This window comes from Falco naumanni, chromosome 4 (genome assembly GCF_017639655.2).
Source record: "Falco naumanni isolate bFalNau1 chromosome 4, bFalNau1.pat, whole genome shotgun sequence".
NCBI lineage: Eukaryota > Metazoa > Chordata > Aves > Falconiformes > Falconidae > Falco > Falco naumanni.
The window spans coordinates 52,284,828-52,310,289 of record NC_054057.1 but is presented as its reverse complement, the minus strand read 5'-3'; the positions used below and the strand labels follow the sequence as shown (position 1 = coordinate 52,310,289).

Here is a 25,462-nt window from a genome sequence, read left to right as displayed (position 1 = left end):
CTGCAAGTAAAGATTATATATCCATTAACTTTGTCATGAATCTGACCCACTATCCAAACAAAAAGGCCATTTCTCATTCTGAAACAAGATTTTTTTTCTAAGTACTTCTGATTTGAGCATCTTGACTTTGATTTACAGTTACCTTTACATATAATTCTATTCCTACTTGTGAAGAAAAAAAAAATCCTTATTCAACAAAAGGCTCCTTCATTATGTTAAAATATGTACTTTCTATTGTTTTAACACTGTTAAACACCAGGGTGAATAAAAAACAAACTGCAAAACTGGATTAACAGAGTTAGATTTAACCTGACATAGCCTGAATCTGATACCCCATCAACAAAGAAACAGCTTGGTTACAGCACTCCATTATTTTTCATGTAGGTGAGACTGCAGAAATGTATTCATTATGTACACAATCATATCTGATAAGGCTTAGAAAGGGGAATGTACACAGCTGGGAGAATCCACATGCAACAAAATATATAAGCAGCTGATAAATGTTCTTCCATCACCTTAATGCTCCAAACCACTTGGTTCTTTCGTTGCTGATCACCATATATCAGATGTAACCTGGAATATCTTTAGGCCAAAATTCCCTCAGTTAATTGATTTTCAAATGTTGCCTTCTAAAAATAAATATTTGGCAGAGTATAAAGCACAACCTTCTGTCAAAGTCTTTATTAATCCAAGTAGTATCACCAGTTTTTTAAAAAGCTATGATAGCCTAAAGGCATGGGAGATGAGTTCTGCTTACTAAACCAAGCACAGGAACCAGATCAAGGAGATCTCTAACCTAAAAACTTGTTCATTTTCTCCAGTTCTATTAGCTGGTCTTAAAAAAAGCTAAAGTCCTCGAGGCTATGTCTCCAGTATATCCTTAGAATACCACGGTCACAACAACGCTAGTACTACAATGCGGATTAATAATGCATTTAGCAGGTGACAACTTCTTGCATTTCAAGTATTCCAAAATGCTTGCTTTCTCCATTGACCACATATGAGATAACAATTCATTTAAGAGTAAGTGTATGAAGTGAAGTGGGCTTTCACTTTCCAGCTGACTTTGAAGCCAGCTGGAATTCACTCAATGGCTGGAATTGGACAAAACACATGGAGGTATTTCATTAGCATGAGAAATCCTGTTAGGTAAAATTTTACTGCTTGTGGCTTCCACAGTCTGTGCCACAGTCCTGGTTGTCCTGTCACTTAGCAGAAGCCAGGGCTTGTGGACAGAACAAACAGGCTTCAATCTGGCTTGAAATCAGGACACAGCCTGAGGTGCACAGCCACGCTCCATGATACACTTCCCAGCTCTTGAATTATGCACCTTTAAGAACCTCGACTAGTTAAATCAGCTCCAGTCAAGGAGAGATGCTGGTTTGCATTTTCTGATGGTTTCACCTTTGTGTGTTTCCACATTCTAATTCTTACAGCTTTGACCCTGGGCATCTCAGCAGGTCTCAGTGTTGGTAAATCTTCAGGACAAAGTCTTTTAATAATGTGAATAAAGTTACACTTTAATAATGTGAATAAAGTTACACAAAGAACCTCAGAAATCCTGGCAAGTTAAGTTCTTAGGCATGAACTGATAAAAATTAGAAATATAGAAAATGAAAATCAGTAAAAAAAGAAAAAAAGTAAATTCTTTCAGTATATTAAGTTAGTAATTCATTATTCTTAACACCGAGAATAATGTAATCACAAGAAAAAGGCATTTGTCTAGCCCTGTGAGCATTCACCACCATCAAAATTACTTAAATGAAAAGGAAAAAAAAGATAACTGTGTACACAAAATTAGCACGAGAATTAGCAATCAACTGTAGTTCATACAAGGTTCTTAGCAGATAGCATCATCTTTATTAATAAATGATGAACTGCTTAGTGGAGTTTTTGCTTAGTGATATCACCATAATAACAGACACATGTTTTATTTATGTTTCAAGTTACATCCAAAATAAGCAAGTCATTCACTGTCAGATTCCCTCTAACATCTGAAGACTCTTTACCCCAAATTTAAACTTTCATTGATCTAGACGAGATAGCACTCCATCAAAACCAAGGGGAATAATACGATGACTTCAGTTGCTGTGCACATCTTTGGGGATTTTGTTTCTGTGATACAACAAAGCAAAAACCCACATTTCTTAAAGCTGGCTGCACTTTTCTTATAAGGATGGTATTTTTTTCTCTGTGGGATACAGTTCTATTTGTGCAGCAGATTGTATTTTGACAGATGCAACTGTATCATAAAAAGGCCCTTAGCACTATCAGACTGGTAGCTCACAAATGTTCATGAGCTCCAGGATTTCTTGAAAAAAAACAACAATTAAAATGTTTTTGAGAGTGTAAAAAGCCCCCAAGCCACTTACCTCCCCCACACCAGTCTGCAGAATTTTCAGTCCAGTTGTTTTTTCAAGCTTCTCTTTGTTTATGGCTGTAAGGAAAATGAGATTGAAAGAGTTACAGGAAAGCTGGAATATGCATGTTTTTGCAGCATTTATGATGTAACTGACCTGCTTCCCTCCATCAGTAAATTCATGAGGGTTCCTTCTTATGCCACCTATGGAATATCTTTCACTGATAGCAACTCTGCTAGTCAGTTTTATAAATGGACAGGTATGCCACTAATTGTTCATTATTATGTGAAAAAGAAAGCCAAACTGATTCTAGTTCCCTTGCATACACAGCGCCACACAAACTTATACACAATATGTTTGGGAAATTCTCTTCAGTGGAAACTTCCCACGCTTTTGCTTGCAGTGAAGAGCAGGGCAGCACCTTGCCATTACCACAGCACTGTCACTGTGTAGGACATTTCACAATAAATAGGCCCTTATCTAGCAGGTAAGATAAATAGTTTATTTCACAACATTGGGATGCAACTCAAAATGTTTTCTTTTTTCGAAATTTAGTTTTTGTCCTATTTATGAACTTCTATACCAGTAAAAGCATTAAAAAAAAAAAAAAAAAAAAAAAAAAAAGCAATCCAGCATAAATCAGCTAAACACAAACAGGTAGTAATCACTAAGACTACACTTATACTTGAAAACCCAAACATGCCCAGGGCATGAAGTTGAGCACTATCTTACCAGTGCCCATATTTTTCAGTCATTGCTATGGTCTTCACAAGATTTTGGCCTTTGCCTAGCAGCATTCTCATAAAACAATGCTCAACCGCAGCTCTGGGGACAGTCCAAGGATGAGATTATTCCCACCTAGGGGTATAGGTAAGGTCATCCAGTTTTGGATGGGAGGACTTTAACCTTCTAGATGCAAATTGTGACAGTGGGACTCTTGGCCAAAACCCAGGCAGATGGCTTGATTTATTTGTGAATAGAAATGAAGCCTTGTAGCCTTGTTAAACTCTCCTCCCTTTAGCAGTCTAGTCATTAACTGTGTAACCCAAGTGAGTCATCCAGGTTCTCTCTGCAGTCAATGGAAAGGGATGAACATTTAATATGATGAGTCATCCCACATATCTTACACGCATCTGCAGGCACCTATCTCTTTCGTTTGATTACGGACACAGTTTGGACAGACTCAGCTTTTCAGTTTAAGTTGCCTAAAAGAAACGTTCCTACCAGAAAGGACAAGAAGTATGCTAGAACATATTGTACACTGTAAATTTACATAAAAATACCAACAGAGATTAATATATTTTTCTTTCATTTGTAAAAAATGCTCTTTAATTGTTGGCATTTGAGACATATTCATAGCAGATCAGAGTGCAGCAGACAGTTCTCAGAAGCAATATTACTGTGAGCTGAGAATTCAGTTTGTTTAAAGTGCAACACAAATGACTCACATTTATTTCAGAGGTGAGGTGTATTATTAGGGCTCGATCTCACCTCATACATCCAAAATATGGAGATTTTGGTAAGTGCTTTTAAGTGCAAAGACTCGAGAAGTGAAACTGTAATACAGAGAAACTTTTCTGACTGCCTTCAGCAAGGGATGAACATTGCCTGTGATTCAAATGGAGAGAAAAGTCCTGCCCACATTTTAGGCCCCTGCACAGCTTCACTTTTCTTCTTTTTAATATGCTACCAATTAAGCAGATAGGAACATGGAGTCCCAAGTTAAGAAAGCTGAAATGCATGTTTTGTTGGATGACAGACTAGAAAACTTACACAATACTCACATACTTCACACTTATGCCATGCTTTACATATTTACAAACATTTATTCCACTCAGAGTCACAGGGACCACATGAGGAGAGCTGCCTGGACCATGCAATTTGAGTTTACATTTTCACTGTGTTGTATATGTTGTGCGGTATGGATTTCCAAAACATAAGTAAATCTTTGCCAGCAAGCTTGATTTTCAGCCTTCCAATGGACTCTGGACTATGTTACTTCACTGATGGCTGATGACCTGCCATGTCTAACAGCATTATCCCTTTTGGATGTGCCATTTTGCTGCAAAGTTGTGCCATGCTACCGCACTGACCACATCACACCCAGCATACAACTTAAAGGTAGATTTCTACCGAATGAAAATATGTAGAAACCTCCATAGCCTCCTTCAAAGAAACCAAGTCGTCCAACAAATGATTCTTTGGTAGCTTAAGATAAAGAAAACTGCACAGCAGAGTGGCTGCAAAATGAATGGGTATAAGTATGCAACAAGGCTTAAATCCCAGTGTGTAACTTCCTACCACATGAACAGTTAATGGAAAATATTGGGTCTGCTTAATCACCAGATTTTATAATTACTATCACATATTTGACCTCCTTTTTATAGGTTTCCTGCAGACTTTAATTACTGAAGCTTTGATATTAAAAAACAACAAAAAAAGTTTACTTAACACCCCCTTCCCACCCTGATATTGGCTAAAACACAAAGGACAGCTCTACCAGCCGTGCTAACATAAACCCTGCCAAAATCAGGAGCCACGAAGACACGACATGTTATTGATTAAATCATAACCTGAAAATGGTCAAGCTCGGGCACTGTCAGACGGCAGAGAAAGACAGAGCAGACTGTCTCCGGCATGTTCACTCCAGGCATGTACAGGAGCGCATTGTAGCTAACCTTGAACTCCACAAGCAGCTCAGGAAGGTCAAGAAATTCTGTCAAAAACAGCGGTGCTGAAGCTGAAGCATCAACTACATATCAAGCAGCTGCCTCAAGATGGGGAACAGTAAATGTAACTATTTAAATTTTTCTGTGCATAACTGTAATTGAGAATTTAAGACAGTAAACAAGAGTCGATAGCCTATAGATAGGTGAGGAAAAAGTGGTGGGAAAATCAATTCAGATATTAAGAACAAGCCACTAATCCTTTGAAAATTGGCCAGCATTTATAAAAAGTATTTTAGTTTACGACCTGCTAGCTTTTATTCCAATACAAATATACAGCAGATGATGTTTCTGTTTCAAATTTTATGAACTGGAAATGATAATTCTGGGTAACACGGTATATTGCACATTCCATCAAAGTTGATTTTTTATGGCCACAGTTTAAAGTCCTGAAATACTAATGGAGAACTGACAAACTCATCAGCACAGAGGCATAATAAAAACAGCTATGCAAAAAAAGGCAAAAATCTCCAGACTAACTCAGTTAGCAACATAAAATCCCTTTTTTTAATCTTCCACTGAAACAAAAAGAGCTTCCAAACACACAAAAAAGGAGGCCTTTAAATTAAATTCACTAGATGAAGGATATGCAAATTACCTGAAGAAGCGGAGCCCTATAATGTTCTCAAAATTCTGCAATAGCCTATTTAATTAGTATTTTAATTTATCAGAATAATTCTTTGCACTTGACAATTTATGCAGTATTCCATATAATTAAGCACGTAGCTACAGTGGAATAATTTTGCCTACTCTCTGTATACCAGTTATTTTAACCTGAAAGAATCTGTGGAAGTCTCTTCTGTGATCTAAATTACAATGGGGACAACTTAATGGCTTTTCTCTATTAGAGAGCATGATGAGGGTGTTACTGAGTGTTTAAGGGTAAGGATTGTTACCGTTCATAGTCTTCACTAACCTGAGGGAGCTCTGATGTGTTTTCTGAGGGCTAACATTTATTTCCTTTAGCAAAGTTATCTGTCAGTGGCACAGTCAGGAATTTGGAGTGTCTAGTTTTGTCGTTGGCAGGTTTAACCTTAGAGCCCGTTAGTTATTAGGTGAAGCGAGTTATACAGGGCTTCGAGGAGACCTCCAGCCTCATTACAGCACTTCTGGAGGAAGGAAGCCCTGAGAAATGAGTGAGTAGTTTACAAAGGTTTGCTATAAAACAGGTTGCCAAGCACAACCTCACCCTCCAGCTTACTCATGGGACTGCATGCTGGCACAAGCAAGACAGTTTGTGTCAAACCTTGCGCAAGCGAGGTTTGTGCAGGAGGCTTCCTTGGTCTGCCTCCTGTGCTGCTGCAGGATTTACCTGCTCCAGAGAAGAAATCATCCTCAAATAAGAAAAGCATTTGTGGGAAGATGGTGGAAACCTTATTTTTCTGCTGTGAATCTGACTTCAAGGGTGTGCTGTACTTAATTAAATGAAGAAAAAAAAAAAAAAGTACTTACAGATGTATGATTCTCCTGACCTCTATTACATGCCCATTTTAGAATAAGCCAATTGATGCCCTAGACTTACTAACTATATTGACTGGATATCCAGTCAATAAAGTGATGGAGGGCAATTAATTCAGATTTACTGTAGGCTGTCATATGAATTCTACAAGAACCATCTTCTTCCCATCAGCTAGTTGCAAAACTCCTTTCACAGAGCCACATTCAGAAGAATTTCATTTCTTATACCCTCTTTGAGGAAAGGGTAAATCCAGAGAGATGGTAAGCGTTTATTACAGCTTTTAACTCTTTAACAAGTTTCCCAAATCTAAGACAAGCAGATCTACTTACTTCAAGTTAGTCTTCGCTTTCTCCTCCCCTACAAAGAATCCCCTGATTATATAGGAAGTTTCTTCACAGGGTGGACCAGAAAGACTGCCTTTACGTTTGACAGGCCCACACACCATGCCATGCATATACGTAGCAGATACTAAAACCTTTGTCCATTGCAATTCAATGAAAATGGATTTCCATAACACTTGGGCTCTCTCCCTGTTGACAACACCACAGTCCCAGAGTAAACATGCCTTTGAATAGTCAGTGCACCTCCTGAAACTGCTGAGGCATTCACACCACTAAATAAGAATGGGACAGAGGAAAACCACACAGTCGGTTCCACATTCTCTGAGTCTTTTCCCTACAGAGCCACCCAATGTTCCATAGGTTTTTCCCACCTCGCTCACTTTCCTTTGTTAAAAAGTAATTAAAAGTACTTTAATTAACTTTGAATTAGATGCTTCGGTATAACCATGTGCAGAAGAATAGACTTTCTGAAATATGAGATAAACTCTCCCTGTCTTTGGCATGTGTCTACAGGGTGGTGTGTGATGCTGTGCCCAGCCCTGGGCACTTCTTCCAGGGTCTACAGCCTGTGAATCTCCCGGGGCAGGAGTAGCATAAGGCTGCAAGTAAAGTCAAAATCACAACATGAGCATTCAAAATGCTCCAGGTTGAAACAAAAATGACTAACTCAAGTGGCCAGATACAAGGAGAAGGGTTCCTTTACTAAATTTTACAATTCAGTTAGTGAAGTACACAGGCTGCGGGCAAAAGGTATTTTGTCTTCCAGACTTTCTTGGGTGATAGCATGAGATAGTTGCTTCATGTGTAATTTCTAGTTAACTGGCATCCAGGCCTGGAATGAAAATGGTTGCAGAACAGGCAAAGCCACAGAGCTTTGCCTGTTCTGAGACAACCTGCTAAATATTATGTCATATTCAATTTTCAAGTCGTTTTTCAAATTATTTTAATTAGATATTGTTTCAATCTCATGTGCATTAATTTAATTTCTGATATCAACATTTCAGCATTCAATCTGTTCAGATGGAGCACCTTGCTGTCTGGAGTAATTTAAAATATTGTTTGCATCTCCACCAATTTTGAGGGCACACATCCTTTACAACCTGCTCTAGCCAAGAAAACAAGCAGATGGAAATCCAGGCCATGCTCACCACTCCGAGTGCACCTTTGCATTCTCAGAGTTTTTGGCGTAAGACAGCCAAATCTCCATGCACACCATCAAGGAATTTTCCATCTCTATTTGCCTTTAATTTTGGTCAAAAATACACACAAAATCAATTTGTCAGGCAAGTAACAGCACCACATGCTGCAGTAAGAGAAAAATTGCCCCTTAGTTGGGTAGCTGGCAAGAACCGTCCATTTTTTAAAACCCATTCACTAAATAAACCATCACTTTCCCCTCTTTAAACTATCCACCTCCCATGTCCCTCATGTCCATTGGTCAGATAATATTCAAGGATAGAGCACCAAAGACCTGATAAGTCCGGACCTCATGTAGCTGTCTGTTTGCATAGATTAGGTATTTTAAACACATTCTTTCTGCCTGACTGCTTGCATTGATTTATTTTCAGTTATTTAATAAATAGCTGCTCAATTGTATCTTCTCCCTTAACTGTCCTTTAAAATAAGCACACTGCTATTCTAAAGTGTGGTATTTAAATTGTAGTAAAGGGGTTTGGGATATATGCAATAACATTTTTGTATTTCTCTGGAGATTTTTTCTTAATGGTGGGATCCATCTCTTCTAACTTTGCTGTCTCAACTAAGAAATCAGTCAGGGTTCCCTCACTAGTCAAGAGAAGTAAATAGATATTGCTAGAGATTGACTTATCCCATCCTGAGACAGGTTTCATTTATTCATCATATATAAATATAGGCCTGGAAAGGCCTGTTGGGTCAATCAATCCAATTTCTTTTCTTTTTTTTTTTTCCCTACAGGCATACCCTTGTAAGAAACATCTGTATACAAGCTCCAAAATACTTCAGCAGTAAACCAGTCCTATAGTCAATCTATGGCTACAGAAAGGAATTTTCAAGGTGTGGTGTCAATGTGATGGTTCCGCTCCCAAAGTATGACCAAATCAAGTTTATATGAATTAGAACTGTAGAAATGAAAAAAACCCCTTTATCTATTCTACATACTTTCTTGTAGAGCTTCAGAAACCCATTATCAAAAATATTCTCCTCAATAATATAAGGAAGTTGATGCCCATCAATAGAAGAGGTTTGAGTACCACCAACAAAAATAACCATGCTTTGGCTATGTATCTTTTACAAATACAGAATATATTTTAATGAATTATTAACAGTGACAATTTTTAATACTATTGATGATTTTACCAGTGACAATTCAATGCTGCACGTTACCTGATGGAGTGCAGCGCATGTATGTGTAACGATTTGCTTGCATACTTAAAACACTTATCCATTATTTATAGCTAAAGGTATACCAATTCAGCCAGTGTTAGCAGAAAATGAAAAAAAGTGTCATTCCACCTTTCACATAAAAATTTGTTCACATAAATATTCTTTGACAAGCTTCAGCTCTGTACAAAAAAATCCAGATAAAACAACCTGCAGTACACTGAGCTGAAGCTAGAGCAGAATACATTCAAGAAGACCAAAGTGGCATGACTAACGGTGCAAGTGCAGGCAATTTTTCTCAGCGAGCTTCTTTCTGGGCTGATCACTACTGTCTACATCAACTTTTAATTGTAAATTTCATTTTTAAAAGTCCCAGTTAGCTTAACATTAAAGTTCACCATCATCTATTCAGTCTTAACATTTACAAATGAGAAGGCAAGATTAATGGTCCCAGGGGATGGGCTGGAAACCCGGAGTTCTCTCAGCCTTTCCAGTGCAGGGAAGTGTGCTTCCTCACCTTCACAACATTGTGGAAACTAACACTCCATAAAATGAGCTTAAGGCCACAACTTCTTTTCTTTCCTTTTAAATAGACAGGGTTTTGGAACATTATTCAACAACAGGTTTGCTGCCTTTTTTTTTTATTTATAGTCAAGAATTCAACAGATTGCTTTAATTTTCTTCTGATGAAAGTACTACCAAAAAATCAAACAGATGATAGCAGTTGCTCAGCTTTTCAAGGGTAGCCATGTATTCTAGGTTTTTTATCTGCGGTTTCCTTCTATTTGAATATCTCTCCTTCCATATACTCCATTTTGATCCCTCAGGATATCCACTGCATCTCCTTTTTGTGTTTTATTATTGTTAAATAAGAACTGTCCATCCTCTTTAAAAACATAAACTTTTATGTAAGATCTGTTCCTTGTCCTTTTAATACTTTAGAAAAAGTAGAAAAAATATAAGCTTCTATGGCTATCTCCATCTAACAGGAACAAAAATATTTACCTCCCTGGTGTCCAGAACTAGTAGTATCTAAAATACAATTTTTTCTCCCATTCTTGCTTTCCTAGCAATATTAAGGGGGTGGTTTATAAGTAGAAGGAACCACTGAAGTGATCCAGAAGTTGCTACTTATGGTTGTAGCTTTGTAGAAATTCGGGAATCCCAGTTACCTAGAATTTAACTGACCTTTTGTGGTTTCTTTAGAAGAGATGACGTGCTATTGGGGCAAAGGAAAGGACTAAACCGTCTCTCAGAAGACTACCAGCTACTTTTTCTATAGCTTCTATTATTTTTTAACATAAACCAAAGGGTGCAGGTGAAAAAAACAGTTATTGCAGTTACAAAAAAAATGATCCACTCCATCTGAGAGTCTCCCTGGATACTACACTGACCTTCTGTCATATATAATATATAAAATTTAAAAATACACATATTTGCCTCTAATTATTAATCCTCATTTTTGTTATGCTGTACCTTTTAAGCATTCTCCTGCTTACACCACTTTGAGTCTTCTCATAAAGACTGCCTGCAATGTATGAACTATTCTTACTTTTATTTAAAATCTGTCCAAAAATTTGGGATGGACCCTGCAGTGTGCTTCCACTGGTATATGAAAAATGTAAGAGGAACTACCAGTAATTCTCAACATGCCAAACTGTTATTTTTAATAAATAGACATTCAAGAACTGTCATTTTTTTTTCAGTCATTTCCTCATTAATAAAACAGTACCCTGTAGGTTCATTTCTTTAATGATCCAAAACACAACTTCAAGCCATGTTATTTGTTATTCATCTACAACTACACTTAATGTCATCCTCATGGCACAAATGTAACAAGACTGAGTTGGGAAAACATTAGCAATATTTCAGCTGACTGGCTCACTAAATCATGAATAACACAGCTAATGCACAAGGTCATTCACTAACAAAATTTATTTGCACTGCCTCAGAATAAAATGAAAATATTTATTACTGAGGATGCCAATAGTAACAGAAGTCACAATAAAGCTTTCAGGTGAGAGTGAATTGGGATGATGTTAACTTGCCTATAATTTCTGACAATAATTTTTCATAATTCTGCCTTAATGAAAACTTTGAAGGTTACTTTGCAACCTTTAAAAGAATTTCTTTAAAATCAGCCAAAAGTGGAAGAATCAGTGAAGCCTGCTTGTAGTTCAGAAATATAGGACCAATATTTTTTAAAGAGTATAAGCTTTAAACATATAGTAAAAAGCATTATGTTTATCCTTGGATGGGTGAAGTGCAAAATAAGGAAGGTAAATGCTTTTCTATAGTGTAAACTGTGTCCTAAGTGCATTTACAGAATTTTCATGCATGTGGGTGTGTGCAGGCCTGCACATTTGATGGGAATGAGGATAAGGATTTAACAGGAAAGATCTAAGTGTGTGAAGAATGGCTGCTTTGCAGATCCTGGGGTTACCCAGAATATTAGGATTATTACTACCTCACCTTCAAATTCTTGTGGCCAGGACCGTCATGGGAAAGGCACTGAGCAAACATACAACTGAAAAGTAGCTCCTGTGCAAAAGGGACCAAACCGCTGGAGACAGTGAATGGCTGCGGACAGGAGTACAAGTAAAGAGGAATTTATATTAGGCAACATGACAGCTGAACACCAAAGCAGCACCCATCCACACACCATTCTTCCTCTTATTTTTGCACAGCGAGTGATGTGATCAGCTAGGCCTTACCAATCCTTAAAAAGCTGCAGCACTTTCACCATTTCCCCATTTAGAGGAGCAGAAGAGGCTTATTGGCAGGGTTTGAAATAAAGAGAAAGGGCAGGAAAGACCACTCGGGTCAGCGCTGCCAGAAGCGCTGGAAGCAAAGGCAAGGATTTCATTTTCTATGCCTGCTGTGGTGGACAGTAGGCTCAGCCCAGTACTTACTGGCATGAGTTTCTGCCAGCACCATCTCTCCTCCAACAATGCTTTGAAAACATTTTTTTAGGACATCCCTACAAACTGTAAAAAAGGATACCTGGACTGTCCCACCCCCTGTGGTGCCACTTCAATCCAAGTGGATTATTAATCCGATTATAAACATTTAATTGGGCAAAATGCCGTTCTGTTTCTCAGATCTCTGCACTTTGTGGGAGAATTCTACATTCAGAATGAGAAGTATTTCTGTCATACTGGGTTTTTTTAAAGAAATCGTAAGCAAGTGGAGAAATATTAGATCTAAAGAAGATGGGTGAATTGACAGAGTCTGAGTCTGTGGACTAAATCTGCGTATCAGGAGCTAGAGCTGCTGGTAGAAGAGTTTACTGTCTATCAAAATGCCAGCTACACACTCTTTTGAGTAGTCCCTTATCCTTTTTTTTTTTTTTTTTTTTTTTCAAAATGTGCATCATTAGCAAAAAATCTGCTATTTAAACCATTTGAGCTTACTTGGTAAATTTTGACTGACGTGGTTCAGAGTGATCACAGGAGCAGTTCCCTCAGCAGGTACAAGACAGCGGTAACCTCTGTCAAGGGTACGATATATAACCTCGTTCATTGGCACTGATGCATTCAAAAGAGGACATCAGCACAGCCTTTATAAGACTGTCAGACTTGTAGATTATGCAATTTAACACATAGAAATCATTACTGCATACAATTTACGATAAATGTAAATGAAATGCCTATCCACTTTATGCATACATGGGCATAGGTCACTATTAGGGTGCCAGCAATTTCAAGCAATTTCTGCATGCTGTTTTCTGCAAAAATTAGCACAATAGCTTCCTTATGGGGTGAAAATCTATAGGAGTGTTAAAAGCATGGTGAAATGTTTTCTGACTTCTATTTGATTGCTCCATTGGGCAGGCAGACGTTCTCCTACCAAGACAGGCTGTAAGTACACCCAAGGCTCTGCATGAAGTCATCCTTGCAGCACCTTCCCCTCCCTGACAGCATGGCCATAGCACAGGCTTGTTTCCAGAGCTTCCCCTTGATGCAAATACATGGAAAGAAGACTTAGATGAAATATTTGGTACGGAAAAAGAAAGGTGGCTATTGCAAATACATGGAAAGAAGACTTAGATGAAATATTTGGTACGGAAAAAGAAAGGTGGCTATTACAAGGGCAGTACAGATAATGACTTCCTCAGGAAAGAACTTTGTGAGAAAGTGGTTTGCATATTTCCTGACCCCCTTGCTTTTGTAGACTGCTGGATCCGTGACTGATTTCTCAAGAAGAGGATGCTGTTGTGAAATTATTCTGAAATTCCTTTATATATATATATCTCATGTGCCTGAACCCTTTACTTTATAAATACCTACAGTAATCTATGCATAAACACATAGCACATATGTCTCAATATAGGATACATACATACAGCTTATTCCACCTACTATTCTTCAAAAATTAATACAGTAGTATAACCATAAATTAAGTATGAGGTATACATCTCCGCCAATCAAGATTAATGTATATTATTATCCCTTGACCCCTTCTTAATGTTCCATTTTACCATGTTTCTAAAATATTTATACCATACAGGGTGTTAAATTATAGCAATTAAGACCATAGTATGGTTTTATTAATATTTCATCAAGAATGTTTCATAATTTGAATTTCCCTGGTGCCCTTCTGTTGCTTTGCTGTACACTGTGGGGATGGAGGGCATTTCTCTCTTGTTGTTCTTTGTCTTTGCAGAACTTTACCAACATTTTGCTTTATATAGCCAGATGCAGTGTTTTGCAGCTACTGATTTTTTACCTGGTGGCTGACTCGTGTAATAGTTTCAGGTTCTTTATGTCCACTTCTGGGTCTCTAGCACAACAAAGACGTCAGCAAACTGGATAGAGACCAGAGAAGGGCCACCAAAGGGACTGGAGCATGAATTCAAGGAGAGGCTGAGACCGATGGGTTTGTTCAGCCTGGGGGAGCGAAGTCTGACTGGTGATTTAACTGTTACTGGCTGTGGCTTGGGCAGGATTATAAAAAAGCTGGAGACAGACTTTTGCAGAGACTCATAGCAAAAGGATTCCAGGAAAATTGCTACAAAGGAAATTCTAGTTGGGCAGAAAGAAAAAAACTATTTTCTTACTGAGTAAGTGATGGTTGAGCATTGGAACAAGCTGCCCTGAAAGGCTGTAGAATCTTTAGTTGTTGAGATTTTTCATAATTCAGGTGGAGCAGGGTCTCAAGAAGCCAAATTTTGGATTTGGCACTACTTTACACTGGTTGTTGAACCCAATGACCCCCTGAGGTCCCTTCCAACTTAAATTTTCCTATTTTATAAATATATATATATATATATATATATATATATATAATATCTTTAAAGACAACAGTTATTCACAAGGGACTGTATAATTCCATCCTGATGTTTCTGAAACACTAATAAACCCTTTCTTGAAATAGGTGCTGCATGTTTTTATGAGGAAAGGCTTCTGCCCTCAAGAGTACCATCATCTCTCAGACCCGGGTTCAGCAAAGCATTTTTATTTCTGGTTCAGTTTGTTCTTATGCAGCAAAACACTTCAAGACATGTTCAGCTGATGAATCATGGCCCAAAAGCACTGGAATGGGGTGAAGAAGGGAAACACAGAAGTTTGGGAAAATTCAAACCAAACTAATATTTGGGGTTTATTGCTTATTTTTTGTGGCATGCAAATCTGCATGGTCATCACAACAGAGCTGAACTAGGTTATGTCAGCAAAACTGGAGACATTGAAAAGATTAGAAAATGGAACATTGTGTGAATAATGGAAAAATAAAAGGAAAGTTTTATTAGAAAAAACACTATTAGAAAAGGCAAAAGATAATTAGAAGAAAAGGAATAATAAGTCTTGTTGGTCAAGTATGAAGAAAGGTCTCTTCCTAAAGCAGTGTAATGTTACTGCATAGATGACAGGTGATTAAACAACAGAACTGAGCTTTGCTGCAGCCAAAGCATGAGGCAGACAGACACAAATATAGAGGAGGAAGAGAGATGGAGTCGGACCAATGGAAATAACGAGGGATGAGGGTAAAGGAAAAACTACCCAGGACTTCAGATTAGGTTTGGCTACTCCCTATATTTTACAACTTGTATTCCAAAGCTGGTTTTGCAATGCAATTTTAGACATCTGAAAATCAGGCATTTAGTGAAAGCTTCTTGCCTGCTTTCCCTATAGCTGATATATAGAGAGGCATTTCCAGAGAGCACTTCATCCTCTCTCAGAAAGACATCAGTCACATGTAAATAAAATTTCACCACCCATTTGTTGTACAGCCATGATATGCCAAAAGCAGTTGGGGGTTTGCAGCAAAGATTCAAGGAGCTAATTTGCATGATACAGAAATAGGTAGGTGATGTCACAGGGAAGGGGGGTACCAAATTAATGAGTAAGAAATCAAGATGGGATGTGCCTGCTAACCACAGTCTTTGTCACCCAGGCTGTTAACGTGAAGGGTAAAATTCTACAGTGATATTTTCCCATAATTCTGAGACTGTAGTTTCAAATGAAAAATGAATTTGAATCCAGTATTTGTTCTCCATCCATATGTTTGTATTATTTTACATAACCTAGGATATATTGTAATAGTGAGTAATACTGACATAGAGCGATAATTTAATTTAGCAAGAGAAAGCAAGAGGTAAAATGATACTTGTACAATATTTCATTAATCTTAAAATATCAAGACAGTTTTCACTAGGTACACACTATAGCATCTTTTATTTTTTCTGAATCATTAAATTGCTTTTTTGTGCTGCAATTATGTTATATTAAATACTTTAATATATGAATTATTTCATTCAGTACTCAGTAGTCTGTTTTCAAAATAATGAAATGTTACAGCTTTTATATTTTCATTTGAAAAAAATTTGTGTATTGTAGGAATAAATTTTGATTAATTTCTGACAAGAAAGATATAAAAACAACTCCCTCCAAAAAAAAGTTTGCTGAGCAGACAAAGTTGACAAATTATTAGGAGGAACAAGTGCCTTCAGGGTTATCCTGAAAGGATTTGGTTGTTGTGGGAATTCATATAAATGGAGGCACCAGCAAAAAAGCACAGCTCTCTGTATTACCTTGTCACAGAGCAGGAAGAGTTGATGCTCCTTCAGGTAACATTGTGCCACATATAAAAAATGAACAATTTCAAGCAATTAGTTTCACCAAAGGTTGAATGAGAATCTGAACGTCCTGCTGTCTTGCAAGTGAAGCTATGAAGGAGAAAGGAGACTAGTTTTTCACATGTAGGATGGGTGACGAGATGAATGCAAGATAATTAACAGGTTGCTGCATCTTTTGTTTTTGATAGCCAACTTAATTAGATTTTGTAACTGGACAATTCCTTGGGTCAAGTTAGGAACGCATTTCCTACAAAACCTCATTTGTAATGGATAAAAGCACCAAGGTCTTGTAAAATAGAGATATATGTAGGATGTAATTATATGTAAAGTGTATGTGTTCTGTGTGTATGATGTATGATGCTGGAATAAGATTTGCATATATCTGAATATTCATTAGATCTTCAATATCTTGTGAAGTAAAATGCAATAAAAGAAGGAATAGAAACAGAGATAACAGGGAGAAGATGCATCTCTTTCATTTTCCTAATTTCACACTGTATAATAATCTACCCATCTATTTTCTTATTTAAAAATATCAACAAGATGTTTGATATTATAAATAACATTAAATAATAGGCATTAATAATGCATTATAACCTTGCATTCAATTACAATATTTAAATTAAATCCAAAGATATTAATACTTAAATAATAATTAATATAAAATTAACTTTTAAATATAGCACTGTATTACTCTGTGGAAATTATATTAGTAGTTAGAATACTTTAAGGACATAAGCCTATCTAAATCAAACTGCAGGCACTGCTGACAATTCATTAAAAGGAATCAAAATATACCACTTATTTGGTTAATTATAACATATAAATACAGTTCCATTATCATATCAATCATAGTACTGCAGCTACCTCATTCTTTTACACTACCATATTATTACTTGTGTAATTTTACTATGTACTTAAAATAAATGATGCCACATTTAAAAACTACTATTTCAGCAGCAGTAGTGTTAGAGTTAAAGGAAAAATAGCATTTTTATAAAGACTAATACACCTGGAGGGAAAAGCACTCAGAGTATCTAAATATGTTTTCTATGCACAGTTTGAACTCCAGTTGTTCAAAGTGAAGTGTTGCCTTTGGTGTGGAACATGAAGTACTTGGGATAGAAGAGCAGAGCAGCATCAAAGGAGGACCAGACATCTGATGCCACAAAACACATGTATTGATTTCATATTTTGAAAGTCTTCCTTTACCTTGAATATTTAGCAGATTCAATGGAAGTTTGAACTGACCACAATGAGTTTAAATCCTGCTTTAACTAACATGTAATATTTAAGAAGGACATACAAGTTATTCTATCACTATGCTTGTTATCAACAAACAGGGTGCTAACTCAGGGACAGATATATGACACATTGGGCTTTTGTACCAGAGAGATTATAAAAGCTACAAATATTACTTGTATTTACAACCATGAGTAGACTATGAAAAAGAAACTACTTCGAAATATCTGTTATAGAATAGGCAGAGGTTGCTTTTTTAACATCATCTACGTTAAAATAATATACTTAATACTTAAATAACTTATTTTTTCTACTTGTTAACACTGTACAGCATGTTTTCAGCCTTAGACAAGCCACAAAGCAATTAAACTGACTACTGGATTTAATTTTGGCATTAGGTCTTTTTTCACACTTGCAGCTTTTAATTTTATTCACCGTTTACATAAATTATTAATTAATATTGATTTTCAAATGGACCATGTTCAATATTTTACTTGTAGTAAAATCAAGAGTTTCTTGTCATATTCAAGATGCTGATCCCATTTTATCCTAGGTGCTAGGTAATAACATATGAGAAGGCAGTGAAAAGGAAAACCAAAAATATTCTCTGTGTGGTATTCAGTATTTAGATTTCTTTCTCCAAATGACATCTGGATGTTGGCCATTAGGACAGCACTTTCCATATAAATATATATTTCGAATGTTCTATCTAGTCAGGGCAAAACCAAGCAAGAGCCAACAAACCTAAAACCATGAAGCCAGGGGAAATGAAGTGGGGTTAGACACATCTGGCAACATAAATAGTTTAAAAACATTTTCCACTAACGATTTCTCAGTTTTTTTAGTGATGAACACTCTCCATAACTGATCCGGAGATGGAAAGCTGATGAACTGGGACAGTTACTAAACTACCATCCTGCAGTAACCTACAGCTCTGCACAAGCCCAATATTTGTTTATATCACCAAGCCCTCTTGGTTCCAGATTAGAGCTGGGTTAAGCCTCCCAAATTAAGTCCGGCTAATAATTTTGGTTAAACATAATGAAATAAAACATCCCCCCCAAAATCCCCAAACCAAAATGCATTGTTTGACATGAAAAAACATTTTATATTTTTACTTTGGTTGTCATTTGCTTTGAATTTTTCTTAAACGGATTTCTGAAAAGGCCAGAACAGGGCTTAAAGTACAACTGAAACCAAATACTTAGTTTAGATGGAAATAATGCAAGGACATGGAGGGAAAAAAATGTTCTTTAGGTATTTACTCAATTCAAATTAAAGTTTGATTTGGTTTGGTTATCCCCCTGCCCCCCAAAAACACCCACCACATAATACTGCCTAAAAATTTCCCCATACAACTCTTTCCAAATATCCAAAACATGTTTAAATTTATAATAAATGAAATATAATTTGAATTGGCAATTTCACTGAATTTGTTTGGAGTAGTCTTTATCTGAAATTGAGACACTGTAAAAAATTGTCTTTCTCTTCGTGAACTGAATAAAGATGTACCAGTATGGAAAGGAACATTGCACATATGCTCAACAAATTTTTTTGGGGAGAACCAGCGAAAGTGGTTTTATGAAAAGTGAGAACTAAATAAGTAGACAACTATCTCTTTCTTCCATTATTAGCTTTTCCTTCAAATATATTTTAAAATACCTTTTTTCTCTAATTAATAAAATTCTTGCCACTGTGGATATAATTATCATCTGGTCTATGGCCAGGCAAGCTCCCTGGCAAAGTCTAGAGCACATACTTGGGGGAACCTAAGGTGGTGCTAATAAAAGTTGCAGCTGGTACTCCTTTCACAGAAATTACTACTGTAGAGCAGAATACGTGTTTGTGTCTGAGCTGCCAAGGGGAAACGCTGCATCTTGGCATGCTCTGCCCTCCCTGGGCCTGGCAGTGGCAGGGGACGGCTGGACACATGCCCAAAACTGTTGATCTGCCATGGCAATGATAGCCCTTGGCAAAATAAATGAGTAGGAGCCGTACAGAACATTTCACATCTTGCAGCTAAAGCTATCAGAGCATGTCTGCCTGAGTCCCATAGCTGAAGCCACCCCCGTACATCCCTGCATCTAAATACAGCCCAATTAATCTCACTTTATTAAGAATTCAGCTCTGAAAAAAAAAGGATATTTTCCCCACTGAGCTTGCATTTTTTCCTGTTTTGCAGTTTGGTTTCAGCACTTGCTAACTAGGCACAGTGCTGGTTACCTGGCTGATGAGAGCAAAGATATCTGAATGTTTTGTGTTTATAATAATAGCATACAAATATAAATATGAATTTATACAAAATTCTTTCACATGTTCCTAAGCTCTCTCCACACAGCTTGGTGTTATGGCTTTGTTAGACCTAATTTGAAGGATAGCTTTCTGTGCATAATTCTCAGGTCATAATTCAGAATTTGATTTAGGGTTGAATCTTGGTGTGAGGTCATAACTGCTCTGTGCCTCACTGATTTCACTGTCGTGCTCCATATGGGCGCTGTCAAATGAGAACCTTACCCTGTTGATTTTATAGGGTCACATTTTCATAGGCATTCCGTTCAATTCACTCAAAATATAACTGCTGTGCATCAATTTCAGTTAGACATAAAAGTCACAAGGAGCTACTTCTGCTTTGTGATTGGAAAGAGGTTGCGTATGTAGACACATCCCCTTTATACAGTAATACCTGCATCAGTGAAAGTCTTTGTCTTCCATATGAGATGGGAAAGTTGTAAAACAGTGAGATAAAAGTGATTTGCTGCAAGTCACCCAGCAGCCTACTGCGAGAAATGGAAATTCCTCACTGTCCTGAAGCCAAACTCAGTGACACTACGTTTCATCCCATGGCTCAGCAGTGAAAAATATAATATTTCTATAAATACTGATGGTTTAACATGTTGACCTCAGCCTGGAATCTGGAATCCAACACTACCATAGTGGTGTTTAGGTTAAAAAGAAACAAGTAGAAAATACCCTTTCTTTTTTTTACCCTCAGCTAACTGCCTTTTTCTGAAGAAACGTAAAGGGAAAAGGAGAAGCCACCTTTGAGAAAACAGCAGCAATCAGTGCACAACAATAAAAGCATAGATTAACTGAAGGGTCCTTCATTATAAATACATCTAAAAATTCATTGTATTTGGTACTTTGGGACCATTTAAAAATGAGCTGATAAAGCAACATTATTTCTCAGACTGATAACCAGCTTGCTGGATTTCAGAGAGGTCAGAGGCTTCCTTGTTTATTTACCTGAAGTAGTCTTTTAGCGCTCTGATCTTCTCAGTCTATCGTTATTATTAGTCTTCCTTGAGTTCTGCTTTTCAAATACCTTGTCTTCAGCTCACTTTGCATTTCCTATTCAGCAATTTAACCCTACAGACAGTTTATAAAACAAGATAAAAATCCATAAATTAGGTGTCCATGGGTGCTTGTGCCCTATATCTTTGTCAAGGATGATCACAATCAAATGCTTGTTTCTCGAGACAGCCTGTCAGCGAGCACAATTACAGGTTCTCAACTTGCCGTGCCATAGCACAAGGCAGAAGTAAGACCTGTAGCAAGGGAAACAGCTTCTTACTCATTCTTCATCTGCCTCTTTTCTGTCTATTTTCTTAGTTCTGTTTATTTTCTTTACAGATTGTCATTAATACACTTTTGAAAAAGCATTTTTGTTATTAAATATACAATATTTATATTCCTTTATGGGTACAGTAACTTCAGAGACAGTGTAAATAACTGGCGTGTGGTGCAAACACAGCTAAGCCAGGGGTAACCTAGGGAGTTTGGCAGCTCTGCCATGCCACCGTGGCAGTGTGGAGGCCAACGCCAGGCACTGGTCCAAGGTGCCACGGCTAAGCTGCTAGCAGCACCCCCAGTAGTTTAAATCCTTTGAAACACTGACATCCACGGGATCTTTTATTTCCAGATCTGAAGGGAAAATCTTGCCATCATTATTTAGAGCAGAAATGTTGCCATGGACTTGACTGAGATCAAAACTTAGCTGTGGTTTGTTTAGTTTTGTTTTGTTGTCTGGGTTTTTTTTTGTGGTGGTTTTTGGTGGTTTTTTTTTTTTTTTTTTTTACATTGAAGACATGTTAAGGACTGAGAACATGACTTACAGCCATGACTGCTGGGCCTTGGGCAGTAGGAACAGTGTATTCAGAAATATCTTTCCTGTAAGTAGTGACAGGTTTAGATGAATGCTGTGGGCTATACATCATCTGAAATGGGACCTATTACAACGAACTGCAAATTATGCTCTATTGAGCAAGGAAAGATGATAATGCTGTAATGAAAGCCTATATACCACAGGTCATTATAGTGGACTTGAGTGGTGGGAGAGAGAATATTTAGATTTCTGAGAGGAAATTGATACATATTTAAAACATTTTTCCTAAAGTGAGCCTTAGTACATCACCAAAAGGAAAAACTAGGGTGATGTTGCACTGTTTTTTGTCTTTTCCTTTTAAACTCTAGGAACCATCAGATATGAGGAAACTCTGCCATGGTCTGAGGGAGTTCCTATGCCTCAGAGCCTCCTCCAGGATGGATCTGTCTTGGAGCACTACCTTGTGTCCCCACATCACCTCATAACTTATTCCTATTCCTGACAGGTCTCCCTCACCATCCTCATTCTAATATGCTCCCTAAGGAATCCTCACAGGGACAGGCTTGAAGTCTCCTGCCAGAGTCACTAGGTAGACCTGCATATTTAAGATGCCTTTACTTCTCTCTCTGCATGTGGCAAAGAACTCAACGTTGCAGCAAGTCTCCCACCTTCATTTGTTATTTCTTTCTTAAAGGAAGCGGATTTGTTATCTCAAATATGAGCAAGCATCTAGACAGCCAGGCAACGTGCTGACACAGGGGTACATCTTGATCATGAATTCCAACACAGTCTCCTGGCTGAGACATTTTCTGCTTTTCTAGCAAATATTGCCAGTTGCACAGTGTTATTTCACTCATAACAGGCCTCCAGGCAGAGTACAAACCATTAATTAGTTCCCTTTGATTCCAACAATTCAGGCAGGTTTTCACCCTTGTACTAATCCACTCATTGAGACTGAAATGTCTGAACTTGAATTCATAGATGCTGCAGGAGATCATGTCAAAAGTCTTGTTTAGGTCAAAGTAGATAACCACTGTTCTGCGCTTATCCACAGAGCTTGTCATTTCATTGTAGAAGGGAATAAGGTTGGTCAGGCATGGTTATCCCTTGATTAATCCATGCTGGCTAGTCCCAGTCATCATCTTGTCCTTCACATGCCCAGTAATAGCTTCCAAGAGAATGCACTCCATAATTTTTTCAGAGATCAAAGTGAAGCTGACCAGCCTCTTGTTTCCTGGTGCATTTACTCTTGCCCTTATTCAAGATGGATGCAACACTGGCTTTTCTCCAGCCTTGACTCCCAATCTTCACAACTTTCAAAGAGTGCCCTTTCTGCGATACCAGATACCTTTCTGAGCTACCCTGTACACATCCATCTTGACCCATGGACTTCCGTGCGTCAAGATTTTTTAAGAGATCTTTGACTCGATTGCCTTCTACTATACTAGATCATAGTTTCTCTCCTTGAAAAATATCTCTGCACATATATGCTTGGGGAGACCTTTTTGCTGCAGGTCACAAAGAAAATATGGAGCAATTCTGCCTGGCTGCATTTGCTGTCACTAAATCACCTGCTGCATTCAGAAGGGGGCCCATGTTCTCCTCTTTTTCTTTTACTTCTAATGCAGTGGTAGAAGCTTTCCTTGTTACCCTTGATGTCACTTGCCAGTTCAAACTCTAGTGCACATTGGCTTTCCTGGCACTGTTCCAGTTTCTATGTATTTTCTATATTGTTCCTTTGCAGCCTGTCCTTCCTGTATACATCCCTTTTTTTGCACTGGAACTCAGCACTGACATGCCAAGCCAGTTTCCTGGTACCTCTCATTTTTCTGAGTACCAGGAAAGAGTATTTTTGTGCTTTCTGTCCCTAGAGACCTACAGCTGTCATGAGCTGTTTTTTTCTTTAGAAATGCCTCTCACAGGATCTTGCCTACCAGTTTCCCGAAAAGCCAAAGTCTGATGTCCTGAGGGCCACATACAAGCCCTCCTCATTCCCCTCAAAATCTTGAACACCTTTATTTCATGGTCACTAATTAACATATGTTTAGTACAATTATATATGTTGATATAAGGACAGAAACATAATTTAATTCCTTCCATCTGGATTTTCAGTTTTCCTCCTAGATTCAAAATATGTAAGTTTGGCCTGCTTTTAGAGAATCCTGTGCTTAGGAAGAACCACCAGGCTGTAACAGCAGGTTCCTCATGTAACTTATCTGCATTGTACAAGGATATTGGCCTGGGATAATATCCTCTTGCCTTAAAAACACCCTCCTTGTGAACATATTCATTAATTCTGATTGCAGTCCCTCTTTGGTTCAATGTTCTGGCTCATAAATTGCAATAGTCCATACCTTGGCATCACATGGTGTCATTTACAGTTTCCACAAGATATTTGCTTCTAAATCATACCAGCCGCACAGCTATAAATTAGATGTGAGGCAGGAGAGAATCAAATCAATGAAACACAATATTATCATGACCGGTATCTAAATTTTGGAAAATCTCTTTCAACCTAGTGAGGCTGAGTCTACCCTAAGTTTCACTGCTTCACAGAGTTTTTCCATATTGCCTTTCTGAAGAGCTTCAAATATTTTTTTTTTTTTACCATATTCTGGGCACCATAGACTTCATTCTTCCTAACTTAAAGATATTTCTTGGGGAGATTTTAAGATTATTTTTTTTTTAAGTGCAGCATACTCTAAATTAATCCAGGCAAACAACCCAAAAAAGCAAAGGCAATGATGTCTGAGGCCTCAGAGCTCTTGTGGTCTTACAGCATTATCTCATCTCATAGCATTTCAAAGTGTTCAAGTAAGTATTCTGTCCATCTAAAAAATCATTCGGTCTTCAGGAACCAAAGCTCCAGGTTTTTTGATCTCAGCTCTTTAAGTCTTTCCTTAATCTTAAAGGCTTTAGATTTGGTAACTCCTCTGCTGATAGACCTTACTACTAGAACATGCAGGGTCAGAATCTGAAATGACTTTTTCTCATTTTGAATAACTTTATCTGCTTATTTATTTATTGCAACTACTATGTTTTTCTTCTGAGGACATCAAGGAACTGCAAAAGTATTACTCCTTTGGTCTTTCTTTATTTGAAGTTTGCCAAGAGGTCATTAAAGCATTTCTGAGAAATTAATTTATCATTAAAGTTGTCAGCATGTGACCCTTGATGTTCTAGTAGTTCCCATAGCCTTTTCATTAGACAGTTGGGACTAAACACTTTGAGAACAGTTGTATAAGGAACTACTCAAAAAGCACAGGTAAAGGGCCTGTAAGACAAGATAAATTCTTTAATTATTATTATTTTTTTTAAAGCCCATAAAATGAACAGTTGGGAATTCCGTATATGTCCAGAATGCAAAGCATTGCTGGTTCTAGAGGAAACTACGTGGAGCCCTTCTTATGGACTAAATAGAAATCTGTTCAATGCTGATCTTCTGCTTTGCCCGTACTTTACAAACACCAGTCCCCTTCAGACCTTGCCTCCACTGCGCCGTCCTGACAGCTGAATCTGTGCCTGAGTGGACAAGCCAGATGGGGAAGAAGCAAAAGGTCCTACCTCAAGCAACAAATGAAGGTAACACAAGGTAGGTTTGGGAAAGGAGAACCTTTGCGAGTAATTCGAGGGATGTAAATTACTAAGAAGAGGAATTATCTCAGGAAGTCCGTAGGGATTTCTACATAGTACTGGGGTGGAATTCAGATAAGAAGCATTAAGATAAGTTCAAGAAAAAAAAATATTCTAATGGTGAGATCTATTAGATTGCTGAACAGTATCCTGCTGGAAGTAG

At 37.6% G+C, this 25,462-nt stretch overlaps 1 protein-coding gene across 1 annotated transcript in view; it reads right to left on the bottom strand.

The window, feature by feature from the left end:
* The window catches only part of PTPRN2 (protein tyrosine phosphatase receptor type N2), a 665,321-nt gene that overhangs the window by 237,331 nt on the left and 402,528 nt on the right, over nucleotides 1–25,462 (bottom strand). The window contains exon 13 of the mRNA XM_040589330.1: nucleotides 2,373–2,437. Within this exon, the coding sequence (XP_040445264.1) occupies nucleotides 2,373–2,437 (65 nt within the window). The remainder of the gene's footprint in view (nucleotides 1–2,372; nucleotides 2,438–25,462) is intronic.